This window comes from Corythoichthys intestinalis, chromosome 2 (assembly GCF_030265065.1).
Source record: "Corythoichthys intestinalis isolate RoL2023-P3 chromosome 2, ASM3026506v1, whole genome shotgun sequence".
In the NCBI taxonomy this organism is placed as follows: domain Eukaryota; kingdom Metazoa; phylum Chordata; class Actinopteri; order Syngnathiformes; family Syngnathidae; genus Corythoichthys; species Corythoichthys intestinalis.
Genome location: NC_080396.1, coordinates 12,645,195 through 12,667,341, shown reverse-complemented (window position 1 = coordinate 12,667,341; position 22,147 = coordinate 12,645,195). Strand labels below are relative to the sequence as shown.

At 38.9% G+C, this 22,147-nt stretch overlaps 1 protein-coding gene across 5 annotated transcripts in view; it reads left to right on the top strand.

Annotated features, from left to right (window-relative positions):
• The window catches only part of hdac7a (histone deacetylase 7a), a 222,547-nt gene that overhangs the window by 185,963 nt on the left and 14,437 nt on the right, over positions 1-22,147 (top strand). For all 5 annotated transcript variants that reach the window (XM_057823122.1, XM_057823103.1, XM_057823096.1 and 2 more), the window contains exons 13-21: positions 3,511-3,742; positions 3,934-4,067; positions 4,992-5,112; positions 8,998-9,047; positions 11,071-11,178; positions 15,763-15,818; positions 15,933-16,020; positions 16,105-16,224; positions 16,310-16,407. In XM_057823122.1, coding sequence (XP_057679105.1) covers positions 3,511-3,742; positions 3,934-4,067; positions 4,992-5,112; positions 8,998-9,047; positions 11,071-11,178; positions 15,763-15,818; positions 15,933-16,020; positions 16,105-16,224; positions 16,310-16,407 — 1,007 coding nt within the window. The remainder of the gene's footprint in view (positions 1-3,510; positions 3,743-3,933; positions 4,068-4,991; positions 5,113-8,997; positions 9,048-11,070; positions 11,179-15,762; positions 15,819-15,932; positions 16,021-16,104; positions 16,225-16,309; positions 16,408-22,147) is intronic.

Sequence of the window (22,147 nt, the reverse complement as noted above, 5' to 3'; positions counted from 1 at the left end):
GTTTTAGGACGGTCTGAAGAGGACAATGGTTTGAGGCCATTTTATTAATAAATCAGATGAAAAAGAAAGAAGTCTGACTATTATGGCGTTGTTCACTAGCTGTCTAGCTATGGAAAAAGTAGATGCTTTGGAGTGAGGACAGCATAGACAGATTTAAATGACAGTAGAGTGAAATGCCCACTACAGTCCTTATGTACCGTATGTTGAATGTATATATCCATCTTGTGTCTTGTCTTTCCATTCCATCAATTTATTTTACAGAATATATATATAATTTACAGAAAAATATGGCATATTTTATAAATGGTTTGGAGTGCGATTAATTGCGATTAATTACGATTAATTAATTTTTAAGCTGTAATTAACTCGATTAAAAATTTTAATCGTTTGACAGGCCTCATATATATATATATATATATATATATATATATATAATGGTTCAAGATTAGATGAAATGTCTTGTTTTCTCATGTATATTTATAATTGCTCTTCACCTAAAAATATATTTGTTTTATCCGATTACTCTATTAGTCGATAGAATTTTCAGTCGATTACTCGATGACTAAAATATTCGATAGCTGCAGCCCTAATCTAGAGTAGACAGGGATACTCGTGTGTTAAGGGGCAAAGGCCAAAGTTAACTTGGCCATTATGCAGTCGTTGATAAATTATTATTTCTTTTGAGGCATGGTACCAAACGCGTACCGGTTCGTGGCCCGGCGGTTGGGGATCCCTGATCTAAAGTGCTTGTATCATTAGGCATAAAGGATAGACGAATGAGGTTATGGTCTTCCTCAGTTGTTATTGAAGTGAGTGTCCTCTAGATGGCGTTATCTGCCTCTGGATGGCGGAGGTTCAGCAGTTGAGGTTGATTGGAGTCCAGTTTGGAAATATTTGAACCAATATGTTTGTATGTATGTATGTATTATGGATTGAAAGCCTACAGCTATAAATGGCAATGAAGGACTTATTCCGTATCAAAGCAATATCCTGAGTTATTACATTTAATACAAAGTTGCCATGTATGTCAATCTTCAGTAGACTTTACACTGTTATATCTGGTTGCACGTATGTTGTTTGTTTTCCTACAATTGGTTGCATCACAGACATATGCAATTTTTAAAAGTTGAGACAAAAAGAAACAAAATGTAACACAATTGAGCAGACAGATACTCAGAAATGGAACACAATTCTTCTAAGAGTATCAAATGTCATTTCTCCAAATGGAATGCTGTGAATAGAATTGTTCTCCTATTCCAGAAGTCAAAATTGCAGCATTTTGAAGGTTTTGAATGCAGGATTATTAGTATTTCAAGTGAATTTTAAAACATTTTATTTGTTATGCAGTTGCAAAAAGATCATTCAATAACTGTGACACTTGTATGGGGAAACAAGTGAATAAGACTGGTGTTTCTTCTTCTTTACACATCTCTTTCTGTGATAAATCACATTTTATTACATTCTGGCAATTCCATTCAAGTTAGATCATTGTCATCACCATTTGTCTTGGCCTTATCGTCATGGATACCATTGTGACAGGAAGAACATTCAACAAAACATATTGAAAAAAAAAACAAAAAAAAACTAAGAGGCCATCAAAGTCATCTTTTTGACAATCGAATTGTTTGGACCTTCTTTTGCATTTGCTTTCTTGAGTTTTGTCTGACTTTTGGATGAAATGTGTATATAAATATATATATGTATATATATATATATATATATATACACATATATATATATATATATATCAGAGGTTGCGCTAGACTTTTTCGTTGCCTGTCATTTTGACTGACAGTGTCATAAAAATCCGGTCATAATCTATTTTTACCCGTCGCATTTTTAAAATGATAATAATGACATATTCAATAGTATTTAGTTTTCATTCATTTTTAATTAATATTCTGTCCGAACAAGCTTAACAAGAGGCAAACAGACAGCGGAGTGCACCAATCAGCGACGGGCAGACGTGCCGTTAGCAAAGCGACGAGGGCAGGACGAGGGACTTGCGCGCAGAAGTAAACATACGAGGAGAACGGAGTTTATTCAACATGGCTAGCGCGAGACAGACTGTTGTCAATGACTCGTGTCGATGTGTTTTAGCTCATTTAAAACTGAATTTACCGCGGATTGGAACATGTTCTCGGCTCTCCCGTTCGCCATCCGTGTTGCTGTAGAGACTACTTTCGGCGTGCAAGAGTGACGTTGCTCGTGAAGAACACGTCACGCAAATAAACAAATCTGATTTGTCGATTTATTTTGTACCTACTCGAGAGGCTGTGTCCCACTGTGACTGTGACTTTTCTCTGTGTTTGAAAAATACAGGGAGAACAGTCTGGCCGTGCCAGGCAAACACTCAGTTGCCTTGACATTTTTCCGAGTAAGGCCAACGACGTCATGCATCAAGAGAGACAATAGCTAATTAATATGCTCACTCGCCACCCTGTGGTCTGGGGTGTGAATTGCAACCTGTCAAAATGACGGATGGACTTCAGTTTTTTCCGTCACCGTTTTAAAAAACCGGTCAACGACGGAAAATAACGGTTAACGCGAGCCCTGATATATATATATATATATATATATATATATATATATATATATATATATATATGGCGGAAAACACAGACAAGACTAAAAAAGCAGTTTCTGCTCTTGCACTCCTCTTTATAATAAACTGCTGCATTTTAAGCCAAAAGAACGGTTGTGTTTGACAGAACAATATGTTTATATGCTGCCATAGCAGATTCATGGCACATTAAGCCCCCGAACTATTTTAAATTTGTCCGTTTTATCCTGGAAACCCCCGTTTACAGACGTCGCGCAACCGCTTTTGTTTGACCCAGCCATAAAACGAAGGTAATTAATTATATTTATTATTCAAAATGTCTGTCATTTTTAGCTTAAAATCATTGATGTCTAATATTTCGTTTAAAAAAATAAATAAATAAAAAAAAAGAGTAAATATATGAAAATGAAATCTCGACCACTCCTTGATGTCTGCGATTTCTACATTGCAACCCTTGTTATATTACCATGTTTCACCCATAAAATCCGCCAAAAATCCGGCAGTGGCCATTCACAGCTGTGTCTTGACACTGTGATGCATGCTACATGGAGTTTTTGGATCAAAACAAGTATGCGATAATATCTCGTTAAAATCATGGGGTCTTTAATTCTGCTCTTGCGTGCTCTCACCTCCAGTTAGGGTTTTGCTGTTTAAAAAAAAGTTGTTTATTTTAAAAATGCCCTCCTGTTCAAATGTTTTCTTTCCCCAGAAAAATTGAGATTTTAAGCTTTCAAATGATGGATCACACATGCATATAGGACAATTTTGAAATTAGCCAAATTGGGGGTCTCAGAGTGGAACTTCAAGTCACCTGAGTGTTTTCCGCCATATATTTTATTATGAGTTCCAATTATCTTCTGTATACCCGATTATACACTTTAGTCCTTCTCATTTTATAATTTCTTTTATAAATAGAGTACCCTGTCAATACTTTTTTTGTTTCATAGTCATTACTTTGGGAACAGCAAAAACAGCTGCAGCAGTTGCATCGACAAATGGAGACCCTGGCGGTACCGATTCTCCGTAGTGGTGGAGGCGGTGCGATCTGCGGCACGTTGGGTATACATCGGCCTCTGTCACGAACACAGTCCTCCCCGGCTTCCACGTCTCTCACTTTGCCCGAAAAACCTCTTAACCTGACCGGGCAGGAGGCCAACAGTAAATCCCGCTTCACTACTGGTGAGTGGAACATTACTGCCATTCTTTGTGTGTGTTTTCACCCTCTTTGATTTTATCTGACCAGAATTTTGACCAAATCCAGTGTTATTGAACTTTGAAACCCAATCAGAGTCACTCTGTGATGGTCTTTGTGTAATCTACATGAGGTTTTTTTTTTTTTTTTTTTTTTTTTTTTTTTTTTGCTTGGGCAGGCCTGGTGTATGATTCTCAGATGCTAAAGCATCAGTGTGCCTGTGGAGACAACAGCAATCACCCAGAGCATGCTGGTAGAATACAGAGCATCTGGTCCCGGCTACAGGAGAGGGGCCTAAGGGGGCAATGTGAGGTACGACGAAAGGCACTCAAACACACACTTTGAATGATTAGTTTTCCCTTCCTTTTAGTTTAAAGTAAAAGGCTATGAAATTAACATTTGGCTGTTTCGTTGCTTAACTTAATTTTGCCCAGGCATTGACTAATGCTATAAATTCAACTAATAGGGGTGTGACAAAATATCGAAAATGGTGATGTATCGTGATACTTTGTATCCCAAAAGGTTATCGATATGCTCCTGCAAGAATCGAGATATCATTTTAAAAAGGTGTCAATGTCTAAAATAAACTAGCTACCAAAATCTTCCACCATAATAGTGTCTCGGTTATCTCTAAGGCTGCCTTGACGGTGCTCGACACCCAATCCATTTAGACTGGGAACGTTGGTTCATTTGAAACCAGAGCATTCAGTCATTCTGTCAGATTTTTAGGGCATTTATAGGTCATTTGCTGTTCATTTTAGGGCATTTCCAGGTCATTTCCTGTTGAGTTTGAGTCACTGTCTATTCATTTTGGTTGATTCCCAGGTCTGTAACACAAAATGAACAGGAAGTGACCCATAAAATACCCCAAAATCAACAGGTAAATGGCCCAAAATTACCTCATTGGCTGCTACTGATGGCCATAGACGTTCAATCCGTTTAAAGGACGAGGGATGGCAGTGAATTGCTGCCACCCTCCCTTTTCAAATGGATTGGACGTCAACTAGTGATAAACTCATTCCAATTCACAGCTGAGGCTTGTTTTTCTGTTTTATTAGTTGTTTTTAGAATATCCTAGAATGATTTCCTGACCAATGTATCGATAATCGTTGTCGAAAATTGTATTGTATCGTGAGGTACCAAGAGGTTCCCACTCCTACAACAACTCGATACTCATAGTCCAGCAATAAATTAGATTTTAAAAATATGATCACAAGACTCCTTTTGTCATCACAGAGCATTCGGGGTCGTAAGGCAACTTTGGAAGAGCTGCAGTCTGTCCATACAGAGCGTCACGTCTTGCTTTACGGCACCAACCCGCTCAACAGGCTCAAACTGGACAACCGCAAACTGGCAGGTATGTCACAACTTAAACACTCATCTATCGTTTTTATCTATTTATGCATATAAATTTTTACAATTTACTCATAAGTAAAATCCTCGGCACTGATTGCACTGTGACGATGTGTGTATCACTAAAATGGTGCCATCCTCAACCATTACATTCTTCTTTTGTCCTTTTTACCTTTTTAAATAACCTAATTTTAAAGAGTTTTGTCAAGTTAGCGTCTGTAGTTTTCGGACTAAAAGTGTTTTTTTTTTGGTTTTAAACCCCCCCACCCCCCAAGTTTGCCTGGTGGTGCAACTTATACTCTGCAGTGATTTATGTGTAAAAATCATTAGTACATTACTAATCATTTTGTTCGGTAAACTTTTTAGCTATAGTTATCTGAATCATCTTATTTTCCTTTTGGCTTTTCCCTTCAGGGGTCGCCACAGTGAATCAGTTGTCGCCATCTAACCCTGTCTTGTGCATCCTCTGCTCTCACACCAACTACCTCATGTCCTCTTTAACTACATCCATACAGCTCCTCTTTGGTCGTACTTTAGCCCTCCTGCCTGGCATATCAAAATTCAGCATCCTTTTGCCAATATACTCACTATTTCTCATCTGGACGTGGCCAAACCATCTCGGTCTGGCATCTCTGATTTTATCTTCAAATCCTCTAACATGCGCTGTTCCTTTTAATATGCTCATTCCTGAACCTGTTCATCCTGGTCACTCCCAAAGAGAGCCTCAGCATCTTTATCTCTCCAGTTCTGCCTCCTGTCTTTTCCTCAGTGGTACTGTCTCCAGACCAAACAGCATCAAAGGTCTCACCACAGTTTTATAAACCTTTTATTTCATTTTAGCTGAAACCCTTCAAACACATCACACCTGACACCTTTCTCCACCCGTTCCAGCCTGCATGCACACGATTCTTCACTTCTTTTCCACACTCTCCATTGCTCGGAACCGTTGAGCCTAAATACTTAAACTCCACTTTCTTGGTCTCTTATCCCTATAGCCTCACTCTTCTACTTGCGTCCTTCTCATCTACACACAGATACTCTGCCTGTCTACGGCTAACTTTGATTCCCATCCCTTCCAAGGATGCCAAGAACACCTTTAGTTTCCCTTCCACTTGTTACCTGGTCTCAATAAAGATCACAATGTCATCTGCAAACATCATAACCCATGGAGATTCCTGTCTAACCTCATCTTTCATCCTGTCCATTACTATAGCGAACAAGAAGCGGCTCATAGCTGATTCCTGATGTAGTCCCACCTCCACTTCAGCACCACTCACCACTGTCATACAGTCCTCATACATGTCCTGCACCACTTGAACATATTTCTCTGACACTCCAGACTTCCTCATACAAAACCACAGTTCCTCTCTGGGCACACTGTCATAACCCTTCTCCAGATCTACAAAGACACAATCAGTGTTGTTAATAAGGGCATTAGAATATAGCAGCAACACCGCCGTTTTCAAACATTTTCTGTCGCCTACGCTTCAACATTTGTATTAACAACATTTGTTGTTAAATAATGATTAGCTGCAAATACACACGTTCCATCTCTGTTGACATTGCTGTCAATGACCGGAAGAAAACTAAAAGAATTTGACAAGAGAGTCCCAAAACCATAAAAAGACAAAGCCACACCCCTCTATTGGCATGGCGAATTACAGAGCAACGCGTTTCTTTGACGCAGAACTTCGGCTGCGCAATGACTGCGTAGGGTCTATGCCATCGCTCCGTAGTCACCAGAACGCAGAAGCATAGAGATGACGTGCTGGTGTTAAACAAGCTCAGGGATGATTGACAGATGCTGCGTTTTTCAAGTCAGCAATCACAAGCTTCTCTGGCAACATCAAAGCTTCCACAGCTGTCACACATCGTTAACTTTAACAAGCAGAAAATTGCAGTGCACTGGTGAGCAAGAAAAGCAGCAGGAGGGAAAGTGAAGGCTGTACGCCAGGGGTCTCCAAACCGATCGGGATGCCGATCGATCGGGTCCGATCACGTCATTTTCAAAGTATTGGAATCGGCAAAAAAATATCGGACATGCCTTTTTTTAATATATATACAATTAAATCGTTTTCTAATTGTATTTATCGTTACAGACAAAATGTCTTACATTCATCCAGAGTCTTTAGTTTTGGCTTAAAGTAGGGCTATTAAATTTATCGCGTAAATGGCGGTAATTAATTTTTTAAAAATTTATCACGTTAAAATATTTAATGCAATTAACGCATGTGCTGCGCGACCCACTCGCGCATTGTCGCGTTCAATCTATAATGGCGCCATTTTACCTATATATAGCGCTAACAGTCAATGTAAAATGAGAAGAGAGAATTTTGGCAGTCTTTGGAGTCTCTTTTTAATTGGCTAAAGCCTTAAAATCCGTCTCTCAATAATTAGAAATATTGTGGGAAGCAATGTGGGGAAGAACGGTAGTGGTCGATCTTTTCCTTAACACCCTATGTTACTTCCCAACGCAGAGAAGATATATCAATTGGTGCCACTACGCACAGTCATGGTTGCACTTCCCATCATGCATTTGGGCAGAACAGTTAAATGGCTACAGTATCATTTACTGAAAGCTCAACAAATACACTAGATGGCGATATTTAGTCACAATATACAAAGTCACATTTATCCTTTAAGAATTACAAGTCTTTCTATCCGTAGATCCCTCTCACAGAAAGAATGTTAATAATGTAAATGCCATCTTGAGGATTTATTGTCATAATAAACAAATACAGTACCTATGTACTGTATGTTGAATGTATATATTCGTCCGAGTTTTATTCATTTTTTTCTCAATGCATTGCCAAAATGTATATGATTGGGAAAAATTATCAGGAATGATTGGAATTGAATCAGGAGCAAAAAAAAATAATTTTTTTTTTAAAAGCAATCGGATCGGGAAATATAGGGATCGGCAGATACTCAAAGTAAAACGATCGGGATCGGATCGGGAGCAAAAAAACATGATCGGAACAACCCTACTTTTAACCAATGTAGTTTCTACTAAAACAAGCACCACCTGACTGCAATCAACTGATTACATTGATAAAACACCAGATTGGTGAAAAGGTGTGGTCTTGTTTTGTTGGAGTGAAATCATGCACCCACAGCGGCCCTATGTGGAATAGTTTGGAGACCACTGCTGTACGCACATGAAGCAGAGAAACATAAATATATTTCTTATTATATATATTTATATTATATTATAATTATTAAAAACCCGATCCTTTTCAGCAGATTCCAATCCTCTGAAAAATTCCCCATTTCCGATTATGTGATTGGATCGGGACATCTAATCTAATCTGTTGTACTTTTCTGCCATGAAACCATACTGCTGCTTACAAATGTTCACCTCTCCCCTCAGTCTAGCTTCAACAACTTTTTCCCCGTAGCTTCATTGTGCATGTTATCAGCTTTATTCCTCTGTAGTTGCCACAACTCTGCAGGTCTCCCTTGTTCTTAAAAATGGAGACAAGCACACTTCTCCATTCCTCAGGCATGTTCTCACTATCTAAGATCCTGTTTAACAACCCAGTCAGACATTTCACTGCTACCTTTCCTAGACACTTCTGAATAACTCTTAATAACTATGTTACGTTAACATACCGGGTTGCTTATGCGTCTGTAATGTTGGTATACCGTACACTAATTCAGCCTGTTGTTCTCTATTCTATTTTTTTAATTACCTTTCAAGATGGCATGTCTGCTTTTGGTGTTAGATGTTATCAAATAAAAAATGCGACTGTACTCCGGTGTGACTTATATTTTTTCCCCTCCTCATTGCGCATTTTTTGGCTGGTGCAATTTATAGTCCGAAAAATTCGATATATATATTTTTTAAATCTGGGAAATGCTATTTGACTCAAAAGTGTTTATTCCTCAGGAATCCTTTCTCAAAGGATGTTTGTCATGTTACCATGTGGAGGTGTAGGGGTAAGTTTGGAACAGTTTTATTTGAAATGCATGCTTTAAATGACTTCAGTGACATGAATAACATTTCATGTTTAATTGTTCCTGAAATTTATAATTTCACATTAACTGCAGTGCAAAAGACGAATAAAAATAAACTTTTTTTTTAATACCAGAGCTTGACAACCCCTGACCATGACTAATAAAGGCAGCGTGTCTAAAGACCACAGAATGTACAAAACCAATTTTTAATAGAGTGGGGTATACAGTAATGCCATTTAGTGAACAATTAAATTGAATGGATCTGGCCTTGAAGTAGGAAAAAATAAAGTTGATTTTAATGAGGTCCTTTCAAGTGTTTGAAGTTATAACTCCCAACTCGAATGGCAGTCAATTGAATCTTTAAGAAAGTGACCACAATTTTTAGGAATGATTCATCTCCTTTGTTGCTAGATAATGTAGCAAGCCGACCGCCTAGTTTGAATGCCTATTTTCACCTGTTTTCAAAGGAAGCTTAGTTCTTTGGTGTAACATTTTTAGTTTCCTGCTGGGTAATTTGTAAGGGTGTAACGGTACATGTAATAGTAGTGAACCGTTTCGGTACGTGGTAGTCGGTTCGGAACGGACGCGTACCGAACGGGTTTCTGACGTAATATAACCCTTACTTTTCGAGGCTGTGAGTCGATCAGGTTAGTTTCCTTGTGTAGATTATATTTACTCAGTCTTCTCTACTATAATGAGGACCAACACGGTAGGACAGTCCAGAAACGTCAACGGCGCGACAACGTGGCCGCCGCGAGAACGCAGTGAAACGCGGGCGTTAGAGCCAATCAGCACATGCACACCAGTTTCAGTGCAGCCGCATGTTCGATGCGTCCCAGAAGTGGCTCAACGCGACACACGCGAAAAGAACGGCATAGTTTATTATTTGACGTGAGACACGGCCCTCCTGCGTCAATACTACTAGCTAGGATCGGGCCGGAAGTCACTTGTGTAATAATACGGTGGATCCGGTGGATTTTTCAAACTAATATGCAATCGTAACCTACTTTTTGAGTCCATCAGATCTCTTGAGTGGTAGATCGGGGCACAGTTGACTGTGTTGATTTACAGCTGTCTTCTCTGCTATAATAATAACCAACATGGCCCCGTGTTCAATACAAAGCCCTCCTACCACAACAAAACAAGTAGGAACTAATATTCACATGGGAACTGAAGTTGTACAACATAAAATATGCAATATTAATGTATGTAATGAATACTACATCACATTTGTAAAATATAAACACATAATAAAATAAATAATAGCCCATTTACCTAAAATAAATTGATATGAGCTAAAACACCTATAATTAAATAATAAGAATAATACACACATCCTGCTTACACAATTAAATTTATTAATTTCTGTGTGGCGCTTTAACTTGAGAAAATCCACCAATAAAGCTTTTGAAAACCGTTCATAAGAAAAATGTTTCATTGAGGCATTTCATTTGTAAAATACATGTTAAAATCTTTGTCATTGGGATTGCTTTTCTCTTTAGCACAGGACTTCTTAGCAGAATTCTAGCTTTGTATAGGCTAATGTTCCTATTGTTGACAGCACAAAAGTGTGTAATAAACAACTAGCACATTTGTATTTTGCATTTTATGTTTTTTACTGTACCGAAAATGAACCGAATCGTGACCTCAAAACCGAGGTACGTACCGAACCGAGATTTTTGTGTACCGTTACACGCCTAGTAATTTGAGAAATTAAACTGTACAATTTAGCACACTCACAGAACAGTGACGTGTCTTTTTATCATTTATTTCCTCTCCCTCTGTTACTATGAAACAGAACTATAATATGTATTATCGCACAATACTTGCTACTCAACTGAAATAATCATCTTGAATATAGTAGCTATGACCTACTGTAACTACAAAAATTATGGTATTGCGGAAGCCTGAGAACTGATGCTTTAATTTAACCTTGACAATAGTTGTAAGAAGCCTGATGGATAGTTTGTTATAAGCACTGATTTACTTTGTCACCATCTTGCAGGTTGACAATGATACCATCTGGAATGAGTCGCACACATCAACAGCGTCACGCATGGCGGCCGGCAGTGTTGTCGAGCTGGCTGTCAGAGTGGCCAAGGGTGAGCTCAAGGTGAGAATGATTTTTTTTTGTTCTTTTGATGTTGTCATTGTTCTTATCACCCTAAAGTCAAGATCAAATTTCATTACATTTCTATTAGGCATGTGCGGGTATGAGATTCTGACTGTTTGATAACCTTAAGCCAAAATATCACGGTTTCACGGCATCACTGTATGGCAATTACAGCTCTAAAATGTGTTACTTTGAGATATCTGGGTTTGTTTGTTTTTTAAATATTGAACAAGGTTTTTATTTTTCAAAACATGAGCAAATTGGAACATAAGTACAGTATAATGTTAAAAAAAATCCAAATAGTAAATGCTGTCTATTATGTGAGCCTATAGCCACAGCCCAACATTATTACCATCAGAACAAAGATAATTGAATTATTTTCCATAAAAAGCATGTGTGTATGACTTGTATCATGTTTACATAATACACTCTTTCTCAACACAGACAGTTGCCATAGAGAAAAAACTAAACTTATGTTTTACCACCGCTAAACACACTAAACACGCTGGAGTGAACTCTTGTAGCTAGTGGAAAACGTTCATGACAGTGTTTACTAACCCTCAATTTTATATAAATGCGAAATCATATTATAAGTATTGCTTCCTCGGCAGCCACTCCCCACAAACATGTTATACATGTCGGGTGACCCTCCTACACTTTGCCGCGGCAGTCTGCAACTTCTCTGTAGCCGAAGTATCTTCAATGGCGTAAAAAGTTCAGGAGTTTCACCTCCTCCAGCCATTGTGTAGCACAGCTGACTCACTGACACTAAGCGACAACCGCTTGGGGAAGGTTTAGCCTTGCAGCTGCGAGCGAGGGATTTCTCCATGCATTTTTGGGACATAAAAGATGACTAATAATTCTAATTTTTTCATAGTTTGGATGGGGGTGCAACTTGCACTTATGTGTGAAATTATTAATACATTTTTATATCATGTCACATATTATTTTCACACTAAACCGCAAGATGTTGGTTGGTGAACTTCTTAGCATGTTCTTTAAGTTACAGTTTTATGAAGAACTTTTAATAGCCATTTTACGTTAAAGTGATCCTCTACCTTAAGTACATGTAGGCTCTAATTAACCACAATTGTTCTCTTGTACTAAAATATGTTAGAAACACATAAAATGTTAAATCAATGGCAATATTTTATATTATTTAGTACACATTTTGACCGATAGTTGGCGCCATGTTTTGCGGGCTCGCAGTGAAGACGTAAATGGGATGTTTCCAAATGTGTCGCGTATACAACAATTGCGTATTGCTGCCTAAACTCGCGAAGTAAAATGCCACAATGTGCTGCTTTTGGATGCAATTTCCAGTCAAATGGTAACAAGTGGAGTGACGTGAATGGTCAAGGTGGAATTATTATTTTTTGTGAATAAATGTGCATAAGTGGAAGCTTCTCTCCTTTTTGGTATCCTACCTACCACACGTTACAACTGGCACCCGGACATTTTTCCTGGATCCTCAGTCAAGTAAGGGATCCGTCTAATTTCTGGATTCGACAGTCCCACCGCGGCGGCAATATTGGTTTCGGATCTGTCTAATTTTTGGATTTGTCGGTCCCACAGCGGCTTTTCGGATCAGTCTATTTTGTGGATTGGGCAGCCTGATCGCGGTTGCAACATTGCCATGAGATCGGCCTAATTCCTGAATCTTCGAGTGAGTGTAAAAAACGCGGATTTGGATTTCTATTGCTATCTTTTTTGTCGACTATATTTCGTGGGAGTTTTCCCCAAATCATACCAAATAATGAAAGCACTATGGCACGCTACAGTGACGACAGTGACTCTGACATGGACCTTACTTTTATGTTGGAGTTCGTCTGGGAACGTGTGTGTGCGTACCGCTGAGCTCCCGAGTGACGAGTGGTCAAGGTGAAAATATTTTTTTTTTTGTGAATAAATGTGCATAAGTGGAAGCTTCTCCCCTTTTTGGTACTTTTATGCACGTATCCTACCGACCACGTGTTACAATGTACAAGACATGGATTACACTCGATTCCAGGATTTGTTACTGTCAACCTGTTGACTTGTACTGTATGTAAAGCATACGACAGCTCTGGACACTAACAATCTACATAATTATACTGGGATAAGTTTGAAAACGCAATATCTTACGTTGAAGATCTGCCAACAAAAACCTGAGTTCTCAACAGCATACACTCTCACTCCGTTGTCAATAAGACGCACTTGCAGCAAGTACATCACCAGTTTTGCCCAATTCTTCTCTTATAAGGTACTGTATTTCCTGTTCTCATTTTGCCTTTGATGCTCGTCTTGTGAACGACCAACAGTGCCGTCCTGTTCTTCACTTTTCCGATCTGGTTCAAATTGGAAGGGCAGAACCGACGACATGTTGGGATAGCTAAGAGTGACACGCTGGAAGTTGGGCCCGGTGACGTCACGCACTGCGACGTAACAAGAATGGCAACCTATCACTTAAAATAATTTTAGAAATTTTATTAAAACGAAAACATTAAGAGGGGATTTAATAAATTGTTATAACTCATACTAATATTTATCTTATAAGAATTACTTGTCATAAAGATCGAGGATCACTTTAACATGCCATAAATACCATACGTTCTCAGTTTGTTATTTATGCGTCATGTAACGTTAGCATACCATACGCTTATTCAGCCTGTTGTTCTCGATTCAAATTTTTTTTTTAACTTGCCTTTCACGATGACATGTCTGTTTTTGGTGTTGGATTTTATCAAATAAATTTCCACCCAAAAGGCACATTTTTGGGCTGGTGCAACTTAAATTCATGTGCGATTTATAGTCCAAAAAATACGATGTGTTTTGTTTTTCAATTGTAATCTATTCTTATGATATAAATTTCAAATTGATTATCAAAATCATTTTTTCCTATTTTTCAGGAAACACAAAAACGGCCATTTTTAAAATAGTGAGGGAAATAAGTGTTTGAACACCCTGCAATTTTGCAAGTTCTCCCATTGACAAATGACGGGCGTGTTTAAAATTTTCATGGTAGGTGCTTGTCGACTGTGAGAGACAATCAAAAGGGGGGGGAAAAATCCAGAAATCATGGTGTATGATTTTTTTTAAAACTCTTTGTATTATACTGCTGCAAATCAAGTTTTTGAACACGTGTCTATTAGCTATAATTGTGAGCCTCAAAGACTTGATAGTCACGTTTAAAAAAAAATCCAGTGAAAAAGTGGAATGGAGGTAGACTTTTTGAGTCTTTTTGACCTGTTTGAGGCGGTTAGCTTTATATAAATACCTGTCCACCCCATACAATCAGGAAGACTCCAATTACTAACATGGTCAAGACCAAAGAGCTGTCCAAAGACATCACATACAGTATTGTAGACCTCTACAAGGCTGGAAAGGGTTACAGGGCAAGTGCCAAGCATCTTGGTGATATAAGATCCACCGTTGGAGCAATTATTAGAAATTGGAAGAAGCTAAACATGACTGTCAATCTCACTCTGACTGGGGCTTAATACAAGATCTACCTCGTAGGGTCTCAATGATCCTAAGAATGGTGAGGAATCAGCCAAGAACTACACAGGAGGATCTGGTCAATGACCTTTAAGGAGCTGAGACCACCATTTCCAAGTTTGCTGTTGGTAATACACTAAGACGTCATGGTTTAAAATCATGCATGGCACGGAAGGTTCCACTGCTTAAACCAGCACATGTCCAGGCCTACTTTAAGTTTGCTAATGACCATCTGGATGGTTCAGAGGAGCCATGGGAGAAAGTCAGGTGTTCATATGAGATTAAATTTTTTGTCTTAATTACACTCATAGTGTTTGGAGAAAGAATGAGTACCATCCCAAGAACACCATCCCTTCTGTGAAGGATGTGGGTGGTAGCATCATGCTTTGGCGGTGTTTTTCTGCACATGGGACTGGACGACTGCCCTGTATTAAGGAGAGGATGACCAGTGCCATGTATTCTGAGATTTTGGGGAATAACTTCCTCCCTTCAGTTTGAGCATTGAGATTGGGTCGTGACTGGGTCTTCCAACATGACAATGACCCAAAGCAGACAGCCAGAATAACCACGGAGTGGCTTTGTAAAAACCATATCAAGGTTCTGGAGGGGCTTAGCCAGTCTCCAGACCTAAAGCCAATAGAAAATCTTTGGAGGAAGCTCAAACTCTGTGTTTCTCAGTGACAGCCCAGAAACCTGATTGATCTAGAGAAGGTCTGTGTGGAGCAGGGTTCAAAATCCCTTCTGTGGTGAAAAGTTACAGGAAACGTTTGACCTCTATAATTTTAATCAAGGCTACTGTACCAAATATTAACATTGATTTTCTCTGATATTCAAATACTTATTTGCAGCAGTATAATACAAATAAATTGTTAAAAAATCATACACTGTGATTTCAGGATTTTTAGATTCGCTCTCACAGTGGACAAGCACCTATGAAAATTCCAAAGCCACCCATGATTTCTAAGTGGGAGAACCTGCAAAATCGCAGGGTGTTCAAATACTTCCCCACTGTATATATTGTAAGAAAAGGACATTGGCACTTATTTTAAGAAGATGGTGATATTTATTTTTAGTTATAAGCTTATTCATGCCTTTATTTCCAAACAGAATGGCTTTGCTGTGGTCAGACCACCAGGGCACCATGCAGACCCGTCCAATCCAATGTAAGTGCGTGTGGGGTTAACAGTTAAATATTAGCACGATTTCAGGTAGAGTCGCTTGCGTCTTTCCATTCTATTCTTTCCACCTTAAATTATGCCGGTATTTTGTCTTCTCAGGGGTTTCTGCTACTTTAATTCAGTGGCTATCGCTGCCAAACAGCTCCAACAGAAACTCAGTGTCAGCAAAATCCTCATTGTTGATTGGGTAGGCTAATCTATCACCTTTGCTTTCGTTTTTCTACCTCTGGGGTTCACAGTGATGTTAAAATCATTTATTCTATGTTAATAGGATGTTCACCATGGTAACGGGACCCAGGAAATTTTCTACAGTGACCCAAGTGTCCTTTACATGTCGCTGCATCGCTATGATCATGGCAACTTCTTTCCTGGAAGTGGCTCACCTGCTGAGGTGGGAGTGTCATTTTTGGGATATAGTATTCAGTACCATAAGGCAATCAAGTTTGATGAAATGTTTTTTTTTTTTTTTTTTTTAGGTTGGGTCTGGTGCTGGTGAGGGCTTCAACGTGAATGTGGCATGGACAGGGGGACTGGACCCTCCCATGGGGGATGCAGAGTACCTTGCTGCTTTTAGGTAAGAAATAAAAAAAACACTGCTGCTGCTTCACTCATTCACTCCCAGCCATTTTCACCGGAGCAACCCCCTTTGCTCCCGGCCGTTTTACTGGATTTTGACTGATTTTGCAAAAAACTCATTCGCAGCTCCAAAAATTAGAATAGAAAACGCTAATTTTCATTTTGCTAGTGTTTCTATAAAAACAGCAATAAAAAGCCCTGGCAGGACCTGTCACTAGAGGTCATATTTACAGTGTGACGGCATGTGGTACTTTCATGGACACTCTGATATGGAGTTTGGTCATTGTTTCATACTGTTTGGTTTGAGAAAACACACTAGCGGGAAATCTAATTGTACAATTTGCATTCATATTTGTACTCCGTATTATCTATCATTATACATTCACACAGTTCTTTTATTAATGCAGAAATTATTTTGTTGAAGACAGAAGCGAGAGGAATGTGAAACAAAAAATGCCTAAAAGCAAATGCAATCCCACCCTTCGTCCTGTTGTTTTTTTTTTTTTTTTTTGTCAAAATCATGCAGCCCTAGCTGGCACCAATAAACAGCAGCATCCATGTTTTTTTGGTCATAGGATGTGCCCAGCCCAAGGAAAACTGGAAACCACATGCTTACTGAAAAAGGGGTTAGGCCGGTAATCTCACAGGCATCGTTGACAGAATGCAGCAGGCATGTCCTTGTACATATTGTTTTCTTCAAACGTGCCTGAATAAACATAAAGCATTCGTCTTTGTTCCAAGTATTAGCGATAAGTGTCCCTAAAATCTCCCCATATACTGTATAGCTTTTCATTTGTTTGTTTGTTTGTTTTTATCTAAGGATGCTTAAAAAAAAAAACATTTTCATGCAAAAATAAAACCGCAAAACATTTTGGAAATACTTTTTATTAAATTGCAAAATGTTAGCCCTGCTAACATTTAAGACGATACAAGAGGATTCATTGACTCATCATACTGTACCATCTTGCAGACCTCAACTGTCCAACAACTTCACCGTTCATTTGATATCCGAGCCAAAACGTGACCAGGAAGCAACTACCATAATTCTCGGACTATAGACCCTACTCACCAATGTCACAGAATGACGTATCGCTGTATCCGGCCGCCATATTGTCCGTCATTGTATATCCGTATTCTCAATGGTTTCAAATTGTCGTGCAATTTATAGTGCAATTCATGGAAGCCCCGGTGCTTTCAGACGCTGTAAACTCATTGGATGCGTTGCATAAAAGGCGTTATGTGGAAAAGCTTCAGTCTATCCATTCGCCAGATCCATATTTGATGCCTAAATCGATATTTTTTGACCCCGTGTGGTTCTGGGATTTTTGCTCACCGTTCTTGTTATCATTTTGACGCCACGGGGTGAGATCTTGCATGGAGCCCCAGATCGAGGGAGATTATCAGTGGTCTTGTATGTCTTCCATTTTCTAATAATTGCTCCCACAGTTGATTTCTTTGCACCAAGCGTTTTACCTATTGCAGATTCAGTCTTCATAGCCTGGTGCAGGTCTACAATTTTGTCTCTGGTATCCTTCGACAGCTCTTTGGTCTTGGCCATAGTGGAATTTGGAGTGTGACTGATGAGTTGTGGACAGGTGTCTTTTATACGATAATGAGTTAAAACGGGTGTCATTAATACAGGTAACGAGTGGAGCCTCGTTAGACCTCGTTGGAAGAAGTTAGACCTCTTACAGCCAGAAATCTTGCTTGTTTGTAGGTGACCAAATACTTATTTTCCACTCTAATTTGGAAATAAGTTCTTTAAAAATCAATGTGATTTTCTGTTTTTTTTCCCCACATTCTCTCTTATGGTTGAGGTTTACCCATGTTGACAATTATAGGCCTCTCGAATCTTTTCAAATAGGAGAACTTGCACAATTGGTGGTTGACGAAATACTTATTTGCCCGACTATATGGGTTGACATGTCGTTTGCGTTTTTTGGTCCTTCACTTTTTGCGCCCCTCCATTGAATATCCAACAATGCACATTGAAACATATTATATTCAGTTTTGTATGTATTTTCACATCATCATGTTTCGTCTTGATGTTTCAGCTGGTCTTTGTCTTCTTTGTATGTGTTTTCTTTGTTGGTTTATTACTGTATGGGAATGCACAATTTATCTCTGCGTGCTCTCAATTTTGTCTATGAGCTCATGTTGTCCATCTGCATGCAGTCATGACAGCAGCATCTGTTTATGTATGTTTATGCGTGTGTGTACAAAGAGGATGATGGTGGGGCAAGCGAGGGGTTGGGGGAGTCTCCAAAGTCCCCGGGCAGAATAATGAAGGTAAATGGATTCCAGATGGACTGTTTTCCTCTTATTTCTCCATGTTGTCAATGACGTGAGGAGAGTGACAGGCCTCTAATAGGAACCAGGCTGGCTCACTCTGACTTTGAACTTTTCCGACTGGACTGAGCTCAATTCGAGTCTCGCCAAAATTCATCCACTCTTCCCAAAATGTTTAGTACAATGGGAACCTTTAACCTTTTTCACAAGCACAGAGCCACAACCAAACAAAGGGGTTGTTCTCAGTTACTAACACGTCATATCCAAGAGGATGAAAGTCCTTTTTTTGGCATCATGTTTGGGACCATTGCAACACCCTTGTTTCACTATGCAGTACCCACTAAACTCATTTAATTTAATGTGTTTCGGTTTCTGAAATGACAAATAGTATTGGAGAAAACTGTGAAAACCTCGCCACATAAACACAACAAACTGTCAATAGCTGCGTTTTCATTACCCCTTGTAATTTGCAAAACTGAAATTTTGCAGTGAAAGACTGGCAAGGGTAATTTTGAAAAACTCAAACATTGCAAAAAAAAGTGTTTACGCTTTCATGAGTTGGTTTTACAGATGTTCTGATATTAAGAACACAACGTAAGCACATTTTTCTCATTTAAACATCATAGGGTGTGACGTACCCTGTCACATGATACTTTTTCAACACAGAGAAGGTTTTGGGTGTCCATCTTCCCTCTGTAAAATCTTGCAGGATGAGACAGAGTTATAAGACTTCTTTGAAAAGTGGTCTTCGATGGACACACTCTTAGGTCACAATTTTACTTTGCCAAAATTTTTAAATACAGTTAGTCCTCAGGATACGACAGAGTTGACTTGTGTGATTTCAACTTTACGATGCCAAAGTCACGTCCGCCATTTTGTCTCTCGTCATTTTTAGTCGCGTAAACAGTACCTTATTGTACCTCACAGTATCTTATTTTTTACTTTATTAATATGACGTGTTCTGTCCTTACTGAAAGTGAAGTTGTTCAGATTGGCAGACAGCAAACAAGACAATTGTGGTTTCTGAAGCTTTTTACTCCCTTCACTTTTGACAATTTGTAAAGCTGTAACACACATATGTACTCTTATGTTCAAAACGACACACATTTTAACAATAAAACACAGGTGTTCAAACGTTCATCTAGTCTAATATGTAAATTTAGTAGAGTAAATTAGCCTAATTTGCCTAAGAAAAGTTCGCTAGCTTCATTAATTGTAGCTCTAAACTTTAAAATGCATTGCGCAGAAAACACAGACAAGATTGAGAAAGCAGTTTCTGCTCTTGCACTCGTCTTTAAAAAAAACTGCTGTATTCTAAGCCAAAACAACTGTTGTGTTTGATAGAAATATATGTTTCTATGCTGCCATAGCAGATTCATTGCGCATGAAGCCCCCAAACTATTTTTAATTTGTCCGTTTTACCCTGGAAACCCCTGGTTACAGACTTCGCACAACCGTTTTTGTTTCAACCCAGCCATAAAATGAAGGTAATTATATTTATTATTCAAAATGTCTGTCATTTTTAGCTTAGAATCATCAATTGATGTCTAATATTTCTTTTAAAAAAAAAAAAATTATTCACTCACAACTTTTAAACAAATTACGTCACAATGAAGAAAATGATGTCTGTAAAAAAAATCCCGGATATCTACCCCATAACTATCGCTTAATTGTAATTTTTTTGTTACTGTTGCTTTTTCTCCGATATTTTAGATGATAATCAATCCAAACAAAGAAAAATTGAAAAAAAAAAAAAACGTTTAAAAGGCTCAATATATGAAAAAGAAAATCTTGATCACTCCTTGATGTCTGTGTTTTCAGCATCGCGACCCTTGTTATATTATGTTATATATTATATTATATTATGTTTCACCCATAAAATTCCCCCCAAATCCGGCTGTGGCCATTCACAGCTGTTTGTTGACACTTGGTGATACATGCGACATGGAGTTTTTGGATTGAAACAAGGTAAGTACGCGATAATATCTTGTTAAAGTCCTGGCGTCTGTAATTCTGCTCTCGCGTGCTCTCACCTCCAGATAGGGTTTTGCTGTTTAAAAAAATAAAATAAAATAAATAAATAAATTTAAAAAATGCCCTACTGTTCAAAATATTTTTGATATATATTTTTATTTGTTTTCCGCCATACTATATTAGCTGAAACAACTTACAGCCTTATATGGGCCAAACCAGAGCGCAGCTGTCCTGTATCCATGTCAGACGAGTCTTCTGCTCACTCATACAGGGCAACAGTACAGCCAGACCCAACGCTGCCACCAGAGTGCAGTGTATCCTCCATCATTAAACCAAATACAATACTTAAGCACTTTTTGCATAGTTATTTCGAGATTTAGGGGTACTCAAAGGGTTAATTCCGACTTAGGCGGAAATTCGGGTTACATTTCCTGCGTAGGAACGGAACTCGTTCGTAACCTGAGGACTATCTGTTTAGCTTTTACTTGGTGAAAACACAGCTAATGAAAGAGAAACATTAGGCCTTTTGCGAAAAGCTATACATTAACTCATTCACTCCCAGCCATTTTCACCGGAGCAACCCTCTACGCTCCTGGCCGTTTTACTGGATTTTGACTGATTTTGCAAGGCCCACAGAAAATTGTGTTCTGTTGCTATATATACATGGAACCCACCAAAAGAAAGATTACTCTTTTCTTTCAGCAGGAAAAAAAGTTTATCTTTTTCTGTTCTTGAGAAATCAGCATTAGAAAATGGCTTAGTTTGAGCAATTTTCCAATTTCTGATGAAAAAACAGAGAAATTGAGCTTTTTTTAAAAGCATACATTTCAAACATAACTTTGACTTTAACACAGCTATTTTTTTGCTTTTGTGACAACAAGACAAATAGAGCTTTTGATAGCAAAGTAACAATTTATTTACACATAACTAAACTATTGAACTGAGAGATGATGCTGTTGTGTACGTTTCCGGCTGAGTCACGAGACACTAGAGAGTCACCAGAGACACGAGCGGCCGAACACGGCAAAGCGAACTCTACTCAATGTGCAACACAGACTCAACAATATCATCCGCTACACTGCTGATCCCGATCGTTCCGCTCGGTCTTCCCACGCCTGGCATCCCGGACGTCCTCCCGATTGTTCTGCTTGGTCGTCTTACACCGGCGCCCCGGCCGTGCGGCCCGACCATTCGGTCCGTTAAATCGGGTTGCGCCTGGCGTCCTGTGTGGGTGGATTCTGGGGGGGACCTGTGTGGTGACCGCTGCCTCACGGCAGAGTTCACCTGGGGAGCTTGTGTGGGGCATGTTGTGTTCCTGGGGGAGGACTGGTTTGGCGGTGGTGTGTGCTTCCGGCTGGGTCGTTCTCCACATTTTTCTCTTGCTTCTTCCGACTTCTGTTTCCTGACATATGACTTCTTACCAAATGCGCTACTGCCCTCCAGTGGCCAGTTTTATTGCTTTAAAGTGAATTTTG